Source organism: Rutilus rutilus (assembly GCF_951802725.1).
Source record: "Rutilus rutilus genome assembly, chromosome: 8".
NCBI lineage: Eukaryota > Metazoa > Chordata > Actinopteri > Cypriniformes > Leuciscidae > Rutilus > Rutilus rutilus.
In genome coordinates this window covers 8096784-8118372 of record NC_140222.1, presented here as the reverse complement: position 1 = coordinate 8118372, position 21589 = coordinate 8096784, and the positions used below count along the sequence as shown (strand labels likewise).

The following is a 21589-nucleotide window of genomic DNA, read 5'->3' as shown; positions in this document are numbered from 1 at the left end:
TTCATGGTGAAACCTCCAAACATTTGGTATCTCTGAAAAGTCCTGAATGTGCTCTATAGGACACCCAGGTTGTGTCATGTGACATGTATAATGTCAGAGAATTTCACTAAAATATAATGTCCACTACAGTGGACAAAAGTCTATTATTGGGTCCCAGGAGGATATTATCGTAAAAGAGCCACACAAACCTTATTCTAATATGGAATTGTATTGGAATGGTAAAGAGTGTTGGTTCGTGACAGGAGGTTCTCCACTCAAGGACACAATATGATGAACAAGTCTAAGAATGTTCCACATATGGTTGAAATACCATCATTGGCCTAGAGAGATAACATTCTGGGAGTCAAGACTAAAAAAAGATGACCGCCCTCCCTTCACGGCGACACTCTGCAGCCGCTCTGTGTGACTGTACGACTGCTGGCCTTTTCTTGCAGGAAAATAAACCTCATCAAAGACTATTGGAAATGTTTGTCTTTTATTTAGTGATGGAATTGTGTTTGCCACCACACCTCCCTCATAGTCATACCATTGACAAAGACATGGGCAACTAGAGTGGCACTGCTTGTCTCTTTGGCCTTGCCCTTGCCCTTCACCTTCCTCATCCTCTTCCTTCACTTCCTACTGCTCTTCCTCCTCCTCCATCTCCTACTTTTCCCCTTCCTTCACCTCCTCCTCCAGTGTCCTCGATCTCTTCCTTCATGTCTTTCTGGATCCATTGTGGGCATTTTCAGGTAAATTGGGTAAAGTTGCAGTTTGTGAAGTGGGACACACAATTTCATGTAGTTTGTGCTTGGATAATACTATTGATTACAACAGGATATTGTAAATCAATAATTTATTTTTTAAATGTAAAAGAATAAATGTTACATTTATCAAAAGAGACACATTCTTGGATTAATGATGATGATGATGATGATGATGTTTCATGCTCAGCTCTGTGTTCCTTTTTAAATGTATTAAATGTATTATCTTTTATTTAATAGGATGTCCCACTCTTACTGAATTTACTGGCCTGTTTTATCTAACATGTTAACATTAGGACTCTAACAAAACTTTATACTTTTTAAAAAAATCGAACAAAGAAACTTGCACATCATTGCATGAAACTGAATTATCACATGAACAGGTGTAATGCAAATTTATGGTGTAGATTGAAATAGATTGTATTAGAATTTAAATTTTAACAATTTGATTAGACTTAAACCATGTACATAGCCTGGGAAAACCCAGACAACTTCCGGCAAATTTAGATTTGCTCAGCAAGTAGTCTGGCAAAGAGCTCATTCAAGCCCATTTCTAATCCGTCGAAATCGCGGCACCAATCAGAAACGTTGGGGCGGGCTTTACACGATGACGATCGCTCTGATTGGTTTTAGGTCTATCCAATTGCGCCCAGAGGCATTTGAGCAAGGTCCGTTGGTGAAGAAAAACTTTTAAATGCATTATTATATTCAAATTGCAAACACATGAGGACAGTCTCCATGAAAGACCCACCCACTGGCAGATGAACGTGCTACTACATTTCTCTCCGAAACGGTAGGAAATTAAATTAGATTTAATAGAGGATTTTAACTGTGACAAGATGATTGATGAAGCTTTGCCAGACCATAACTCAGTTAATACTGAGAATGGTCTGGTAACCAGGGCCCAGTTTTTCAAAAGTAATCCAGTGGGATTTCGGATCACGGATTGGATCAAATCTTGGAAATGGGTTTTTCAAAAGCAAAAGAGGGATTCTGAACTAAGATCAGATCATGTAATCCGATCTTAAATTTGATCTGGATCAAACCTGCCCTTTGGGTTTTTCAGAACTTTGAACTTGGTTTTGGGATCTATTTGATCCAAAAAAACAGGATTATCCTGATCCCATCAGAAGGGTGGATTCAGTTGTGATTTTTCGAACCAAATAAAACCAGAGAGGTTTTTTTTTTTTTTTTGTGAATGATCACAAAATCAATGTTTACTGATGATATATACATTTCTTCATATTTGAAGCATATATGAAGCATGTCACATCTAATGAGATATGGTAAAACAACAAAATCTACAATTTAACATTATAACAAAATAAGGAAAGTAAAATGTTTCTGTTTATTACAGTGTTTCTGTTTCTTTAAAATTAAAATAAACAACGGTTATTTGTGACCACCAGTATTTTGCCAACTGTTGTTCTTTGCTAAGCCAGTAGGCTACACTGTTGGTTCCATTTACAGCTCTAGTAAACAGGATTTGGTGATCCTGAAAAGTTCCTATCCGGATCAGATTGATCCAATCCGATGTTGCTTTGAAAAACTGGCTCAAAAGTAAGATGGATTACGTAATCACGGATCGCAAAAAAAAGGATTACTAAATCCGGATCAATTTGATCCGAATTAAACCTTTTGGAAAAAACGGGCCCAGGCTACCACGTACAGCCAGCCACAGAACGTGGTATGTCTGTTTCTCAGACATTCCAGCTCTTGAGTAGTGACCACAGTCACATTATGTAGATTTGACCAATTAGTTTGAGGTTAAACTCAGCCCTGAAGAGAGAACTTTTTTCTCTTTCCTCACTGCAACCGCTTTCTCATACTTTCAATCTGCAGGTGTTTGGCATCTCAAATGATCACGTGGTCTCTGACAACGACACACCAGAGACATAAATACCACTGTATTGAAGCAGTGCTGCTCCATTCATTCAAGGTGTCAAAACACGACTGAGTGGAACCATGGAGACAACGAAGTTTTCCGTTTATTTGTTCATAGTTTCGGCAGTCCTCTTGCATGGTAAGACATTTATTTATTTATTTATTTATTTATTTATTTATTTATTTGTTTGTTTATCTTTAGGTCAATGATTTAAAAAAGAAAAAAGAAAAACAAGCTTATAGAGTTCCCTGCTCAAAGCAGAGATTTATTCAAGACCCAGATCCAGACAAAGACCTGTCAGTCAAGAACCAGATGTAGTAGGCTAGACTAAATATTAATGAAATATTAACTTCTCATTTATTTTACTTTACTGAACAAAGATCAACAAGACAGTTAACAAACATTTTATTAGTTTCAAGTAAAAAATAAAATAATAATAACCATAAAAGTGTAAAAAGTGCCTAGACTTTATTAATTAACATTTTTTTGTAGTAAATTTGTCAAGTTGTTATGTCAATGCGAATCAAATTAACCAAACTTTGAGTGTCTTTGTCTTAACACTGGTTGGCAGGTTAAAAATTGTTGTTGTTTTTTATTAGATTTTTGTTTGTATTTCACTGTATTCCTTTCTTTATCTCCCTTTATCATTTTAAAACAGCTATAATCTGTTATAAGAAAAAAAATATGGACGTAGTGTCCGTGACGTCACCCGTAGGTTTCTGAAGACCGTTTTTGACATAGATATCATATAATAAAGGCTAGATGTCCCATCCGCGCTGCTGACCAATGGAGGTCGACATCCGCACACGGCGGCCATCTTGCCACAGGGAGCTCGCTCACTCGTAACATTGTGTTTTAATGGTGCATGTACTTTTAAATAACCATAACTTGCTACCGATTTTCAAACGGTTTGTTATAAACGTCAGAGATGTAGTTATGACACTGCATACATATGAAAGAATTATAGCCACGTTAATAACGTTGTAAGAAACGTTTGTAAGAAACCAAACCGTTTGTAAATCCGTCAAGATTTCAGCGAGATAAGAGGATTTGTGTGCGTGCTGATCACTCACCTTACATCAGAGCCTGCCTGTGACAAGATGGCCGCCGGTGATGCCGGAAGTGACTCCGCCTTAAGACATCTAGCCTTTATATGATATCTATGGTTTTTGAAGCCTAAAGTGGGCGTGGCTGACCGTCGTCATCTTGGCAGCGCATCACTCCCGAATTTATTTATTTTTACAGTCAGACAATGAACTGAGGTAACATAACGGTTAAATTAGCAGACAAACGGCTAATGATGACTAATGACCACAGCAGCGGGAATCCACCTGTCACTCAAAAGTGGACACCCTTAATTATGCAGAAATTTAAGGCTTAATATAATTTAAACGGATGAGTTATAAAAAAAAATTCACCCCCCTCACAGTTGTCATGAGGGGAAAAATAAGCTATATAGACAAAGCCACTTTTTGCTCCAGGCTGTAAACATGTTTTCTTTCTGCTGTAAAGTTGGGCATTTTAACATGGGGGAGATCAATATTTGACTCACTTCTGCATCCAGCCTCAAGCGGCCAGTCGATGAATTGCCGTTGAATTCACTTCCGTGTTGGTTTCAAGAGAGAGACGGGGAGGTTGCTGCTTGGTTATAACCAGCTTCATTTGAGCCATCAAGACATCTAGGATTAACAAGAAACATCTAAATAAACTTAAGGATTAGGAGGATTTGGGCTTCCCGATTTTAAATATTCTTATTTAATATTATTTAAAATTATAATATTATTATAGCTAATTTAAATACTTTAGCATGCTGGAGAAAGTTTGGTTCGGTGGAGTTAGGTGACAAGCCAGAATGGAAAAAGCTTCTTGTAATAAGACTTCTTTATCTTTAAAGTATCAACGGAAACAGTTATTTATTTCTAACTTATTCTAACTAAGTGTGGAAAGGAAACAAATTAAGGTAAAGCTTATTACGATTCCTGACATATTTGTGGATACTCCAATTTGTAGTAATCATGCTTTTCCTCCAGGGTTACATAAGCTTTCTTGTTTTTTTTGTCAGTGGAAACACAGGGAAACAGTTCCGGATAATTAAGTTGGCTTGAGAAAGCCAACATATTGAAATCCTATTTAAACTTATTAAGTTGGCTTGAGAAAGCCAACATATTGAAATCCTATTTAAACTTATTATTATTTTTCTTCTGACCCTAAAAAAATCTATATCAAACTCCTCCTAGAGCTTTAACTCTACATACTCCAAACTCGGCTCAGACACTCAAACTGATCTGACTCGGTATGCTATATCTTTTCAGACTGATCGGATTTACGGTTTTCCTAAAAATGACGATCAAAACTCGAAAAAACTCATTCAAAAACTCCCATTGACTTACATTGGGGAGTTCTAAAAAATTCAAACCGACAAAAATTTAAATCTAAACACCTTGAAGACTAAACCAAACTGCCGTTCTATATACTATATGAGCCATTGAGACTCATTTAAACTAATAAACTCTAAACTATAAACACTTATAAACTAATTAACTTATAAACTCATGAATTCATAAACTTATGAACTCTTAAACTCATAAATTAATAAACTCTGAACTCTTAATCTCATTTAAACATAAACTCTAAACTGATTTAAACTTATAAACTCAAAACTCAAGAACTCATACACTTATAAACTCATCAATTTATACACTTATAAACTCTAAACTCAGACACACACACTGAGTTTATGAGTGAGTGTGTGAGCGAGTTAGTGTGTGTGTGTGTGTGTGTGTGTGTGTGTGTTTGTGTGTTTGTGTGTGTGTGTGTGTGTGTCTATCTAACTTATTTATCTATCTGTCAAACTTCAAACTACTGTAAACTACTGTAAACTTCAAACCACTATAAACTTGTTAAGTTTAAATCTTCCAGCTCCCAAGCAACTCCATAGCAACCAAACTCGAGTACCCTAGCAACCGTTTTGTAAGACCTATATCTCTGTATCAGAACATCGTATAGAGATGAGGTTTGGCTCTTTTGACTCATGCTAGCAAACATCACTTCCAACATACTACACATGCTAGCAGTGAATAGCTACATGCTAATAGTGATTAGTTAAGTGTTAAATCATGCCAAGATCATGCTAAGAACTCTATAAAAACTCCATAGTAACCATCTGTGACAACTACCAGCCACCTAGTAACACCATATCAACCACCCTGAATACCTTAGCAACCGCCTAGCAACACCTAGCAACCACCCATAACACCCTAGCAACCACCTAGCAACCACCCAAAAGACCCTAGCAACCACCTAGCAACCACCCAAAATATCCTAGCAACCACCCAAAACACCCTAGCAACCGCCTAGCAACCACCCAAAAGACCCTAGCAACCACCAAAAATATCCTAGCAACCACCCAAAAGACCCTAGCAACCACCGAAAATATCCTAGCAACCACCCAAAAGACCCTAGCAACTACCCAAAATATCCTAGCAACCGCCTAGCAACTCCCCAAAAGACCCTAGCAACCACCCAGAACACCCTACCAACTGCCTAGCAACCACCCAGAACACCCTAGCAACCACCCAAAATACCCTAGCAACCACCCAAAATATCCTAGCAACCACCCAAAAGGCCTAGCAACCACCCAAAAGACCCTAGCAACCACCCAAAACACCCTAGCAACCGCCTAGCAACCACCCAAAAGACCCTAGCAACCACACAAAATACCTTAGAACACCCTAGCAACACCATAGCAACCACTCAGAACACCCTAGCAACTGCCTAACAACCACTCAGAACACCCTAGCAACCACCCAAAAGACCCTAGAACACCCTAGCAACACCATAGCAACCACTTAGAACACCCTAGCAACCACACAAAATACCTTAGAACACCCTAGCAACACCATAGTAACCATCTGTGACAACTACCAACCACCTAGTAACACCATATCAACCGCCCTGAATACCATAGCAACCACCCAGAACACCCTAGCAACCGCCTAGCAACCACCCAGAACACCCTAGCAACCACCCAAAATACCTTAGAACACCCTAGCAACACCATAGCAACCACTTAGAACACCCTAGCAACCACACAAAATACCTTAGAACACCCTAGCAACACCATAGCAACCACTCAGAACACCCTAGCAACTGCCTAACAACCACTCAGAACACCCTAGCAACCACCCAAAAGACCCTAGCAACCACCCAAAACACCCTAGCAACCGCCTAGCAACCACCCAAAAGACCCTAGCAACCACCCAAAACACCCTAGCAACCGCCTAGCAACCACCCAAAAGACCCTAGCAACCACCAGAAATATCCTAGCAACCGCCTAGCAACCACCCAAAAGACCCTAGCAACCACCAGAAATATCCTAGCAACCGCCTAGCAACCACCCAGAATATCCTAGCAACCACCCAAAACAGCCTAGCAACCACCCAGAACACCCTAGCAACCGCCTAGCAACCACCCAAAAGACCCTAGCAACCGCCTAGCAACCACCCAGAACACCCTAGCAACCACCCAAAAGACCCTAGCAACCACCCAAAAGACCCTAGCAACCGCCTAGCAACCACCCAAAAGACCCTAGCAACCGCCTAGCAACCACCCAAAACACCCTAGCAACACCATAGCAACCACCCAGAACACCCTAGCAACTGCCTAGCAACCACCCAGAACACCCTAGCAACCACCGAAAATACCCTAGCAACTGCCTAGCAACCACCTAAAAGACCCTAGCAACCACCGAAAATACCCTAGCAACTGCCTAGCAACCACCCAAAAGACCCTAGCAACCACCCAAAACACCCTAGCAACCGCCTAGCAACCACCCAAAAGACCCTAGCAACCACCAGAAATATCCTATCAACCGCCTAGCAACCACCCAAAAGACCCTAGCAACCACCAGAAATATCCTAGCAACCGCCTAGCAACCACCCAGAATATCCTAGCAACCACCCAAAACAGCCTAGCAACCACCCAGAACACCATATCAACCGCCCTGAATACCATAGCAACCACCCAGAACACCCTAGCAACCGCCTAGCAACCACCCAGAACACCCTAGCAACCACCCAAAATACCTTAGAACACCCTAGCAACACCATAGCAACCACTTAGAACACCCTAGCAACCACACAAAATACCTTAGAACACCCTAGCAACACCATAGCAACCACTCAGAACACCCTAGCAACTGCCTAACAACCACTCAGAACACCCTAGCAACCACCCAAAAGACCCTAGCAACCACCCAAAACACCCTAGCAACCGCCTAGCAACCACCCAAAAGACCCTAGCAACCACCCAAAACACCCTAGCAACCGCCTAGCAACCACCCAAAAGACCCTAGCAACCACCAGAAATATCCTAGCAACCGCCTAGCAACCACCCAAAAGACCCTAGCAACCACCAGAAATATCCTAGCAACCGCCTAGCAACCACCCAGAATATCCTAGCAACCACCCAAAACAGCCTAGCAACCACCCAGAACACCCTAGCAACCGCCTAGCAACCACCCAAAAGACCCTAGCAACCGCCTAGCAACCACCCAGAACACCCTAGCAACCACCCAAAAGACCCTAGCAACCACCCAAAAGACCCTAGCAACCGCCTAGCAACCACCCAGAACACCCTAGCAACTGCCTAGCAACCACCCAGAACACCCTAGCAACCACCGAAAATACCCTAGCAACTGCCTAGCAACCACCTAAAAGACCCTAGCAACCACCGAAAATACCCTAGCAACTGCCTAGCAACCACCCAAAAGACCCTAGCAACCACCCAAAACACCCTAGCAACCGCCTAGCAACCACCCAAAAGACCCTAGCAACCACCAGAAATATCCTATCAACCGCCTAGCAACCACCCAAAAGACCCTAGCAACCACCAGAAATATCCTAGCAACCGCCTAGCAACCACCCAGAATATCCTAGCAACCACCCAAAACAGCCTAGCAACCACCCAGAACACCCTAGCAACCGCCTAGCAACCATCCAAAAGACCCTAGCAACCGCCTAGCAACCACCCAGAACACCCTAGCAACCACCTAAAAGACCCTAGCAACCGCCTAGCAACCACCCAAAAGACCCTAGCAACCGCCTAGCAACCACCCAAAACACCCTAGCAACACCATAGCAACCACCCAGAACACCCTAGCAACTGCCTAGCAACCACCCAGAACACCCTAGCAACCACCCAAAATACCCTAGCAACTGCCTAGCAACCACCTAAAAGACCCTAGCAACCACCGAAAATACCCTAGCAACTGCCTAGCAACCACCCAAAAGACCCTAGCAACCACCCAAAACACCCTAGCAACCGCCTAGCAACCACCCAAAAGACCCTAGCAACCACCAGAAATATCCTATCAACCGCCTAGCAACCACCCAAAAGACCCTAGCAACCACCAGAAATATCCTAGCAACCGCCTAGCAACCACCCAGAATATCCTAGCAACCACCCAAAACAGCCTAGCAACCACCCAGAACACCCTGGCAACCGCCTAGCAACCACCCAAAAGACCCTAGCAACCGCCTAGCAACCACCCAGAACACCCTAGCAACCACCCAAAAGACCCTAGCAACCGCCTAGCAACCACCCAAAAGACCCTAGCAACCGCCTAGCAACCACCCAAAACACCCTAGCAACACCATAGCAACCACCCAGAACACCCTAGCAACTGCCTAGCAGCCACCCAGAACACCCTAGCAACCACCCAAAATACCCTAGCAACTGCCTAGCAACCACCTAAAAGACCCTAGCAACCACCGAAAATACCCTAGCAACTGCCTAGCAACCACCCAAAAGACCATAGCAACCACCCAAAATACCCTAGCAACCGCCTAGCAACCACCCAACAGACCCTAGCAACCACCCAAAATATCCTAGCAACCGCCTAGCAACCACCCAGAATACCCTAGCAACCACCCAAAACAGCCTAGCAACCACCCAAAATATCCTAGCAACCGCCTAACAACCACCCAGAACACCCTAGCAACCGCCCAAAAGACCCTAGCAACCACCCAAAATATCCTAGCAACCGCCTAGCAACCACCCAGAACACCCTAGCAACCACCTAAAATACCCTAGCAACCGCCTAGCAACCACCCAGAACACCATAGTAACCACCCAAAATACCCTAGCAACCACCCAAAACATCCTAGTAACCACTCATAACACCCTAGCAACCACCCAGAACACCCTAGCAACCGCCCAAAATACCCTAGCAACACCATAGCAACCACCCATAACATCCTAGCAACCACCTAGCAAAAAAGATTCTGCTCCAAACTTTCTCAAGCCAACTTAAAGTTTGTCTCGACGAACTTTCGCATCTAGTTAAGTTGGCTTGAGAAAGCCAACATATTGAAATCCTATTTAAACTTATTAAGTTGGCTTGAGAGAGCCAACTTACTGAAATCCTATTTAAACTTATTATTATTATTATTATTATTATTCTTCTGTTAAAAACTGTTGACTCAAACTCGTCCTAGAGCTTTAACTCTACATACTCCAAACTCGGCTCACACACTCAAACTGATCTGAAGTTAGTTGCTTTATCTTTTCAGACTGATCGGACTTACGGTTTTCCTACAAATGACGATCAAAACTCGGAAAAACTCCCATTGACTTAACATTGGGCATTCTAAAAAAATTCAAACTCACCAACCGACAAAAATTTAAATCTAAATCCCTTGAAAACTAATTCAAACTGCCATTCTATATATATTAGCCAATGAAACTCATTTAAACTAATAAACTCTAATCTCATACACTTATAAACTAATTAACTTAAATTTAATAACTAATTAACTAATAAACTCATGAATTCATAGACTTATGAACTCTTAAACTCATAAATTAATACATTCTGAACTCTAAACTCATTTAAACTTATAAACTCTAAACTCAAAAACTTGTACACTTATAAACTCTAAACTCATAAACTCTGAGTGTGTGTGTGTGTGTGTGTCTGAGTGAGTGTGTGAGCGAGGTAGTCTGTGTGAGTGTGTGTGTGTGTGTGTGTGTGTGTGTGTGTGTGTGTGTGTGTGTGTGTGTGTGTGTGTGTGTGTGTGTTTGTTTGTTTGTATCTATCTAACTTATTTATATATCTATCATAAACTTCAAACTACTTTAAACTACTTTAAACTTCAAACCAATTTAAACTTCTTAAGTTTAAAGCTCCCAGCTCCCAAGCAACTCCATAGCAACCAAACTTGAGTACCCTAGCAACCGTTTTGCAAGACCTATATCTCTGTATCAGAACATCGTATAGAGATGAGGTTTGGCTCTTTTGACTCATGCTAGCAAACAGCACTTCCAACATGCTACATATGCTAGCAGTGAATAGCTACATGCTAATAGCGATTAGTTAAGTGTTAAATCATGCCAAGATCATGCTAAGAACTCTATAAAAACTCCATAGTAACCATCTGTGATAACTACCAACCACCTAGTAACACCATATCAACCGCCCTGAATACCATAGCAACCCCCCAGAACACCCTAGCAACCGCCTAGCAACCACCCAAAAGACCCTAGCAACCACCCAGAACACCGTAGCAACCACCCAAAAGACCCTAGCAACCACCCAAAAGACCCTAGCAACCGCCTAGCAACCACCCAAAAGACCCTAGCAACCACCCAGAACACCGTAGCAACCACCCAAAAGACCCTAGCAACCACCCAAAAGACCCTAGCAACCGCCTAGCAACCACCCAAAAGACCCTAGCAACCACCCAGAATACCCTAGCAACCACCCAAAACAGCCTAGCAACCACCCAGAACACCCTGGCCACCACCTAGCAACCACCCAGAATACCTTAGCAACGCCTAGCAACACCATAGCAACCACCCATAACACCCTAGCAACTGCCTAGCAACCACCCAGAACACCCTAGCAACCACCCAAAATACCCTAGCAACCGCCTAGCAACCACCCAAAACCGCCTAGCAACCACCCAAAACACCCTAGCAACGCCTAGCAACACCATAGCAACCACCCATAACACCCTAGCAACTGCCTAGCAACCACCCAGAACACCCTAGCAACCACCCAAAATACCCTAGCAACCGCCTAGCAACCACCCAAAACCGCCTAGCAACCACCCAAAACACCCTAGCAACCGCCTAGCAACCACCCAAAATACCCTAGCAACCACCCAAAAGACCCTAGCAACCACCCAAAATATCCTAGCAACCACCCAGAACACCCTAGCAACCGCCTAGCAACCACACAAAAGACCCTGGCAACCGCCTAGCAACCACCCAAAACACCCTAGCAACCACCCAAAATACCCTAGCAACCGCCTAGCAACCACCCAGAATACCTTAGCAACCGCCTAGCAACACCATAGCGACCACCCATAACATCCTAACAACCGCCTAGCAAAAAACTTTCCGGTCCAAACTTTCTCAAGCCAACTTAAAGTTTGTCTCGACGAACTTTCGCATCTAGTTATTATTATTCTTCTTACCAAAAAATTACACTCAATCTCCTCCTAGAGCTTTAACTCTACATACTCCAAACTCGGCTCAGACCTTCAAACTGTTCTGACTCGAGTTGCTTTATCTTTTCAGACTGATCGGACTTACGGTTTTCCTACAAATGACGATCAAAACCCGGAAAAACTCCCATTGACTTAACATTGGGCATTCTAAAAAAATTCAAATCCAAACCGACGTTTTCACACACACAGACACAAAGGGCCTGACACCCCTGCATTTCTCTCCCTCTCTCTCTCCCTCAGAGGATTTATATTATCAAGCAGCCAATAAGTAATGGCCTAAAATCTTCATAGCAACCACCCAGGACACCCTAGCAACCGCCTAGCAACCACCCAGAACACCCTAGCAACCACCCAAAATACCCTAGCAACCGCCTAGCAACACCCTAGCAACCACCCAAAACATCCTAGTAACCACCCATAACACCCTAGCAACCACCTAGCAACCACCCAGAACACCCTAGCAACCACCCAAAATACCCTAGCAACCGCCTAGCAACCACCCAAAAGACCCTAGCAATCACCCAAAATATCTTAGCAACCACCCAAAATACCCTAGCAACCGCCTAGCAACCACCGAAAATATCCTAGCAACCGCCTAGCAACCACCCAAAAGACCCTAGCAACCATCCAAAAGACCCTAGCAACCACCCAAAAGACCCTAGCAACCACCCAAAATATCCTAGCAACCGCCTAACAACCACCCAAAAGACCCTAGCAACCACCAGAAATATCCTAGCAACCGCCTAGCAACCACCCAGAATATCCTAGCAACCACCCAAAACAGCCTAGCAACCACCCAGAACACCCTAGCAACCGCCTAGCAACCACACAAAAGACCCTAGCAACCGCCTAGCAACCACCCAGAACACCCTAGCAAACACCCAAAAGACCCTAGCAACCGCCTAGCAACCACCCAAAATATCCTAGCAACCACCCAAAACACCATAGAAACCGCCTAGCAACCACCCAAAAGACCCTAGCAACCACCCAGAATACCCTAGCAACCACCCAAAACAGCCTAGCAACCACCCAGAACACCCTAGCCACCACCTAGCAACCACCCAGAATACCTTAGCAACGCCTAGCAAAACACCATAGCAACCACCCATAACAGCCTAGCAACTGCCTAGCAACCACCCAGAACACCCTAGCAACCACCCAAAATACCTTAGCAACCGCCTAGCAACACCATAGCAACCACCTATAACACCCTAGCAACTGCCTAGCAACCACCCAGAACACCCTAGCAACCACCCAAAATACCCTAGCAACCGCCTAGCAACCACCCAAAAGACCCTAGCAACCACCCAAAATATCCTAGCAACCACCCAAAACACCCTAGCAACCGCCTAGCAACCACCCAAAAGACCCTAGCAACCGCCTAGCAACCACCCAAAAGACCCTAGCAACCACCCAAAATATCCTAGCAACCACCCAAAACACCCTAGCAACCGCCTAGCAACCACCCAAAAGACCCTAGCAACCACCAAAAATATCCTAGCAACCACCCAGAACACCCTAGCAACCACCTAGCAACCGCCTAGCAACCACCCAGAATACCTTAGCAACCGCCTAGCAACACCATAGCGACCACCCATAACATCCTAACAACCGCCTAGCAAAAAACGTTCCGGTCCAAACTTTCTCAAGCCAACTTAAAGTTTGTCTCGACGAACTTTCGCATCTAGTTATTATTATTCTTCTTACCAAAAAATTACACTCAATCTCCTCCTAGAGCTTTAACTCTACATACTCCAAACTCGGCTCAGACCTTCAAACTGTTCTGACTCGAGTTGCTTTATCTTTTCAGACTGATCGGACTTACGGTTTTCCTACAAATGACGATCAAAACCCGGAAAAACTCCCATTGACTTAACATTGGGCATTCTAAAAAAATTCAAATCCAAACCGACGTTTTCACACACACAGACACAAAGGGCCTGACACCCCTGCATTTCTCTCCCTCTCTCTCTCCCTCAGAGGATTTATATTATCAAGCAGCCAATAAGTAATGGCCTAAAATCTTCATAGCAACCACCCAGGACACCCTAGCAACCGCCTAGCAACCACCCAGAACACCCTAGCAACCACCCAAAATACCCTAGCAACCGCCTAGCAACACCCTAGCAACCACCCAAAACATCCTAGTAACCACCCATAACACCCTAGCAACCACCTAGCAACCACCCAGAACACCCTAGCAACCACCCAAAATACCCTAGCAACCGCCTAGCAACCACCCAAAAGACCCTAGCAATCACCCAAAATATCTTAGCAACCACCCAAAATACCCTAGCAACCGCCTAGCAACCACCGAAAATATCCTAGCAACCGCCTAGCAACCACCCAAAAGACCCTAGCAACCATCCAAAAGACCCTAGCAACCGCCTAGCAACCACCCAAAAGACCCTAGCAACCACCCAAAATATCCTAGCAACCGCCTAACAACCACCCAAAAGACCCTAGCAACCACCAGAAATATCCTAGCAACCGCCTAGCAACCACCCAGAATATCCTAGCAACCACCCAAAACAGCCTAGCAACCACCCAGAACACCCTAGCAACTGCCTAGCAACCACACAAAAGACCCTAGCAACCGCCTAGCAACCACCCAGAACACCCTAGCAAACACCCAAAAGACCCTAGCAACCGCCTAGCAACCACCCAAAATATCCTAGCAACCACCCAAAACACCATAGAAACCGCCTAGCAACCACCCAAAAGACCCTAGCAACCACCCAGAATACCCTAGCAACCACCCAAAACAGCCTAGCAACCACCCAGAACACCCTAGCCACCACCTAGCAACCACCCAGAATACCTTAGCAACGCCTAGCAAAACACCATAGCAACCACCCATAACAGCCTAGCAACTGCCTAGCAACCACCCAGAACACCCTAGCAACCACCCAAAATACCTTAGCAACCGCCTAGCAACACCATAGCAACCACCTATAACACCCTAGCAACTGCCTAGCAACCACCCAGAACACCCTAGCAACCACCCAAAATACCCTAGCAACCGCCTAGCAACCACCCAAAAGACCCTAGCAACCACCCAAAATATCCTAGCAACCACCCAAAACACCCTAGCAACCGCCTAGCAACCACCCAAAAGACCCTAGCAACCGCCTAGCAACCACCCAAAAGACCCTAGCAACCACCAAAAATATCCTAGCAACCACCCAGAACACCCTAGCAACCACCTAGCAACCGCCTAGCAACCACCCAGAATACCTTAGCAACCGCCTAGCAACACCATAGCGACCACCCATAACATCCTAACAACCGCCTAGCAAAAAACGTTCCGGTCCAAACTTTCTCAAGCCAACTTAAAGTTTGTCTCGACGAACTTTCGCATCTAGTTATATATGTTGCTCTTTTGAACAGCTAAAACAACTGTGCTCTTGTTTCTCCACATTTTTTTCCGTTATTTGCGAGATAGAGACTTTGTTGGAAAGCACATTACAGACTTTGATGTTTTGATTTTGAATCCCACCTCAGAGAGAATTATTAATGTACATCCCATGAGTGGTAGTGTGTCAAAATTGTACACATTACTGCTAGAAAAGGTGGAAAAAAACACAGAGAAAATAAAACATGACTGAGAAGAGGAAATTAGTTTAAATATTCATGAAAACACGTGGGATGAGTGCTTGAGAAACGTATACATGTTCAGTTCAGGTCAAAACCTTATTAAATGTATCCCACGATTTATCCGCTCTGTAATAATTGTAAAATGTCACCCTGTTTTATTCTTTATGGTCATGTAGTAAATTCAGTCATTTTGGTAATGTATATTTCATTTTCTTTCTGAAGCGCATTCTATTGATCTGGAGCCTCAGTCTTGCAATGGACTTTTAGGAGGAGAGAATGATTCTTGTGGTAAGTACAGACAAAGGCCATTTCACTGTGTGTGATGCTTGCAAAAATACTTATTTTACAGATGTGGAAAGCAGATTCACTTTTGAGATGTGGGTTAGGGAACTGGGAAATATGTTGCACTTGGAAGAACTGAGATTTATATTAAAAGATAAACTATCCATTTTCATTTAGATTTAGAAACCAATACGACAGTTCCAACAGGTGTGGACTGAACAAGCTTTATGTTAATATTATTATTATTTTTTTTTTTTTATTATTATTTTTTTTTTTGCTTCACATCTCCTGTAATTTAATTGAACTGTCTGATTATACATTATTTAAATTCCGGCTGTTGTCGTTTACCAGGATAACAGATTGTGTTCACTCTGTTGCTCATGTACAAAATGGTTTATCTAGGTTTATCTATGGTTTGTTTATGTGCAATGGTCCCGCTTACGTTTAATGACTTATTTATCCTGTATACTATAGTTACTGTTTTGGTGGCATTGTGCGTGTGTGTTATTTGTGTTTTTACGCTGCTTGTTTGATTTTTATAGCACTTCCTCTTTTATTATTTTGTATGTCTGTCATAGACATTACATAATTTTCTGTTGATTTCTTCTTCAGGTGTGTGTGGTGTTGATACAGGCAGAGTGACAGTGATGGAGGGAGATTCAGTCACTATATGCACTGGTGTTAAAACAAACCAACAAGAGAAGATTAAATGGTATTTTAATAACATTAACATCGCTGTAATCACTGGAAATCTCAGTGTTATCTGTACAGATGTTCAGTGTAATGAAGATAATAAAGTTAATAAAGTTACTGAGAGATTCAGAGGCAGACTGAAGCTGGATAATCAGACTGGATCTCTGACCATCATGAACATCAGAAACACACACTCTGGAGAATATACACTAGTGATCATCAACGGCAGCGACAGTGAAAAGATCTTCAGTGTTTCTGTTCATGGTGAGTCATTATGTTTAAATCATATCATCATGTTTATTATAGCAGTGACATTCAGAGCTTTTTCTCTTGATCTGCATCATTGAACTGAATCACTTTCATCAGTTTTGTTTTTCCACTGATTATCCATTAGTTTTTAACAGTTCGTTTTTTATTTTTCTGTTCATTCCAGTTTTTTCCATCTGTTTAAATGCATTTATTATTTCATACTCATTTTCATACTTGTTTTTAGTTCACAATAAAGTGCAAAGAAATAGTAAATGTGTAAAAATCTTGTAGTTTGTCAGTTTATCTCATATAATGATCATAAGTGTTTGCAAATCATTATAAATATTTTAGATAATGTGCTTATTTTGGAATATTATAAATGTATATTTCAATGTAGTAATGCATTAATTGTATAAACATGTACGTGTCACGAGATGCACACAAAAAAAGGTAATATCCATGTGCAGTTTAATGGGGTAATCCATAATCATAAACCAGCCAGGCAAAGGGTCATAATCCATACAAAGACTGTCCAAAAACAAGAAACAAAACAGGAATGGAACTCAGAAGTGCAATCAGACAATCAAACAAGGACTCCATGACAATAACTGAAACAGACAGGGTATAAATAGACAGATACAAACAATGTGAGTGGGAACAGCTGTGTGCAATGATCAGTGATGAGTTCAGACAAAGGATTATGGGAAATGCAGTTCATAAAGTGGTGGTGACAGTATGGGGAAGAGACCTCTAGTGGACACCCAGGGTACACCAACCAGACACTGTGACAGTATGTGTGTAATATATGTGCGGATCTGTAAAAAAAAAAAAAAAAAAAAAAAACACCCCAGCAGTATCATAAATCAGCAGTAAATCTATACGAATAAATACATCCACGATTGACTTGAAATTTAGCCATTTTGCAGTTAATTTTGTTTCTACTGAATTTGTCCAGATCCAGGAATTGAATACGCACAACTATTTTCACACTTGTGGAGTTTTTTCCTCAAAAGATCCTCCAGCATCTGTTGGTTTGTGTTTCAGGTGTTTCTGCTGCTGAACGAGATCAAATGAAGATAAAGATAGTGAAAGAGGGAGAATTTGTCACTTTATATCCTGGTGTAAGAAACCCAGATGATTTGATGAAATGGTATTTTCAAGACATTCTCATCGCTGAAATCACTGGAGATCAGAGTCAGATCTGTACAGATGTTCAATGTGATGGAGATACTGAGAGATTCAGAGACAGACTGAAGCTGGATCATCAGACTGGATCTCTGATCATCACAAACACCAGAAACACAGACTCTGGACTCTATAAACTCCAGATCAGCAGTTTCAGATTCAGGATCATCAGGAGCTTCTGTGTTTGTGTCACATGGTGAGTCTCATTTGCTCTTTAGAATTATAGCAACTTTGTGCCGGCCCAGATCTGGCACATGTGGAAAGAAGATCTGATCACATGCGGTGTGGAATGATGGCACTCGGGTGGACCGCTCCTGTTTGCCAGATCTGGGCCACAAGTAGGCATAAAACATAGACATAAAACTGGACCTTATCTGAGCCACAACATCTCTATAAATTATTAATCTCAGCATTAACAAGCCTGTTAACATGCAGAATCACAGAAGAGAAGAAATGTGTGTGTGTGTGTGTGTGTGTGTGTGTGTGTGTGTGTGCGTGCGTGCGTGCGTGTGTGTGTGTGTGTGTGTGTGTGTTTTCTGATGGGTAGTTTTAGGGATAGGGTTAGTGTAAGGGGAGAGTGTCGTAGATTTTTCCCTAACCTAACTACCTAAGTCTACCATGGCCATCTCCAATCGACAATCCCTTTCAGTTCTAAGTCTACCTAAGTCTACCTAACTAACTTAGAAAGATCACGTGATCTAAGAGAATCCTAACGATCATTGTGAATCATTATTCCCATTGAGGAGAATCAGCAAACACACACTTCAGCTGTTCAGCTTTAGCCTGACTATATGTATACTTTACATATTCATCATAAAACACTATTTACATGTTATGGAAATATTAACCTACTGGAAGCACATATAATTTAGGACATTTAGAGGAACGTTACTTACATTATCTGATAGTTTCAGCTTATAAACCTGTAATAGATTAACATTTATCATTTATCATGCTTATTATAATAAGTGGCTTGTTTCAGACGATGGATTAGGTGTTTGTTGAAGGTTGAGAAGGAGTTCAGTGTTTCTGAAGTGAAGATTCTGATAGAGACTCATTATAATGGAAACACTCGGCGGCGCTTATTCACTGTAGTTACTTCATTATTATTCAGTTCAACAATAACCTACTTATTATCTTGATACATCCATAGAACAAATGCTTTGTGATATTTAGGAAGATGGAAACACTCAAATCAACATTTAACACTCAATGACAACTTAAACCTTTAAGACAAACCGACATGAGCTCTCGGCACAGTCAACATCATTATTTCATTTACAAATGTATTAAATGCACAAATATGAAGAAGATTTGCACTACACATCTTGTACTGTCAGTTTTTACTTGTTGTCAATGTATATTTGCATAATGTGCAGTGTATAAAAACTTATACACATTATTTTCTTCAAAACAACGTTTGTGATTCTGGCAGAGCTGCTTTATTTAGTTCATTACAACTCACAATCTGAAATGTCACTTCTGCTCTTTATTTGCATGTTTGTACTGTAAGCTTTTAATAACAGAATGTGAATAAATGCAACATTTTAAATAAACTATTTCATTGTTATGAATGATCATTATTTAAGCAATTTATATTTTCAGTGAAAAGATTGTGCTAGTCTTGTTTTATATCATTAATATACTCTTACAGTTGTTTCTCATTTTTTGAATTATATTTATTTTTTCTGTGTTCATTTTAATTTAAAGTTTTAGTCATTTTTATTTGGCAATTTGTATATATACTTTTAAATATATGCCTAGTTTTATTATTTTTTATTTATACATGCATACAGTTTTAGTACTTCAACGTAAACAAAAAAAAAATTATGCCTTGGCAACTAACTGATCAAAAAAAAGTTTATTATTATTATTATTATTATTATATTTCAGTAAACACCAACACATCACACTGAACTACACACACACTTAAAGGTTTTGCTAAGTTAATTTCAATAATTAAACAACACAATCACATGATCACGGTTCTCTGATGTTGGTTGATGGTCACATGATGTGCAAAACATCAAATATTTAATATTTATAAATTATTTTTGTATAGAGCTTTATATAGATTCTCTGTGATTATAATGTAAAAAGTTATAAAGGACAATTTTACCATAAAATAAATGATTTGATTATTGTAAGAATTATTTTATTTTTTCTAATCTTTAAGTCTTAAATTCTTAGAAACGTTCAAACCCTGAAGCTTTTCTTCACATTATTACTGTTTCATCCTCATATTTGACACAGTGTGTGATTTAAGACTGTAAATATGAGAGACTTTAACAGTCACTTCTGGAACAATCTAGAAACACACTTTAAAAACATATTCACATTGTGTCAACTTCAACTTTTCTGGAGGATCTGAGAAAACCTTTATTGCTGAAATTATCTGCAAGTTTCAGGTATCAGAGTTTTGATTTTGTTTTCTGTTTATTTATATTTACAATAATACAATATTATCTGATCATTTTATTTCTCTGAATTATTTTTTAAAGTAAATGTACCTCTCTGATCAGCTATTCTAAAAAATCTAAATAATGTGTTCATGATATATCTAGTTTGATCTGAGATATTTTATAATTTCTCTGTCACTTTAATAGACTCTTTTTGGGTCTATACATGATGGTCAAACAGCATCAGTGTTTAATGATGAATCTACAGTTCCTCAAACTCACCGCTAGAGGTCATCACACATCACAGATTACACCACAATATTTACTCTGACACTCTGATCATACTACAGCTAAACCATAAACAAGAGTATAATGAGAATAATACGATTAAACAAAGTTCAATTTGAAGCAAATTATATTTGGATATCATATAAAAAGTGCATTGTAGATTGTATATATTTGTGCCTCATTATATTTATTTCATCAAACAGTGATTTATTTTTCCATAAAAAAAAATCACAAATATATTTTTAAAAACTTGATAATTCCATTTGCATCTGTACTGATTAAAACTCTGAGATATGTCACAATGTTTATGATATCAGTTTCTTGATCTTCTGGATCTGATGTCATAAAGCACAACAGCGACAGTAGCCACGCCCACCAGAGCAGAGAGGACCAATCGGATCACAGCTTCAGTAGAACCACAGCAATGAACATGGACTTCTGAGAGAGAAAAAAGCAATGATACAATAGGATTGTGATATTCAACAAGCTGGCTTTGTTCGGAAAATAAAAATACAGATTCTGTCCATATGTCGAAAATAAAATCCATGACGTTGATGGATAAAAATAAAATTAAAACAAGCATTATACGACCACAAATGCAGGAAATTAATGCAGTAAAAGTACAGATAGGCTACGTCACTTACAATGTAGCCTACACATGTAAAAGTGTTTTTTTTTTTTTTTTTTGTATAAAATCTACTTAACTACAGTAACGTGAGTATTTGTAATGTGTTACTTCACACCCCTGCAAATTAC

General features: G+C 41.0%; 1 protein-coding gene across 1 annotated transcript; it reads left to right on the top strand.

Annotated features, from left to right (window-relative positions):
* The first annotated feature begins 1483 nt into the window (after nt 1-1483).
* Nucleotides 1484-19705, top strand: LOC311294589 (uncharacterized protein). Its single transcript, XM_084415541.1, has 6 exons — nt 1484-1536; nt 2586-2766; nt 15960-16025; nt 16632-16976; nt 18006-18379; nt 18582-19705. Exons 2-5 carry the CDS (start codon nt 2709-2711, stop codon nt 18344-18346), a joined length of 810 nt encoding a protein of 269 aa, XP_084271667.1. The 5' UTR covers nt 1484-1536; nt 2586-2708; the 3' UTR covers nt 18347-18379; nt 18582-19705.
* Nucleotides 19706-21589: the final 1884 nt, after the last annotated feature.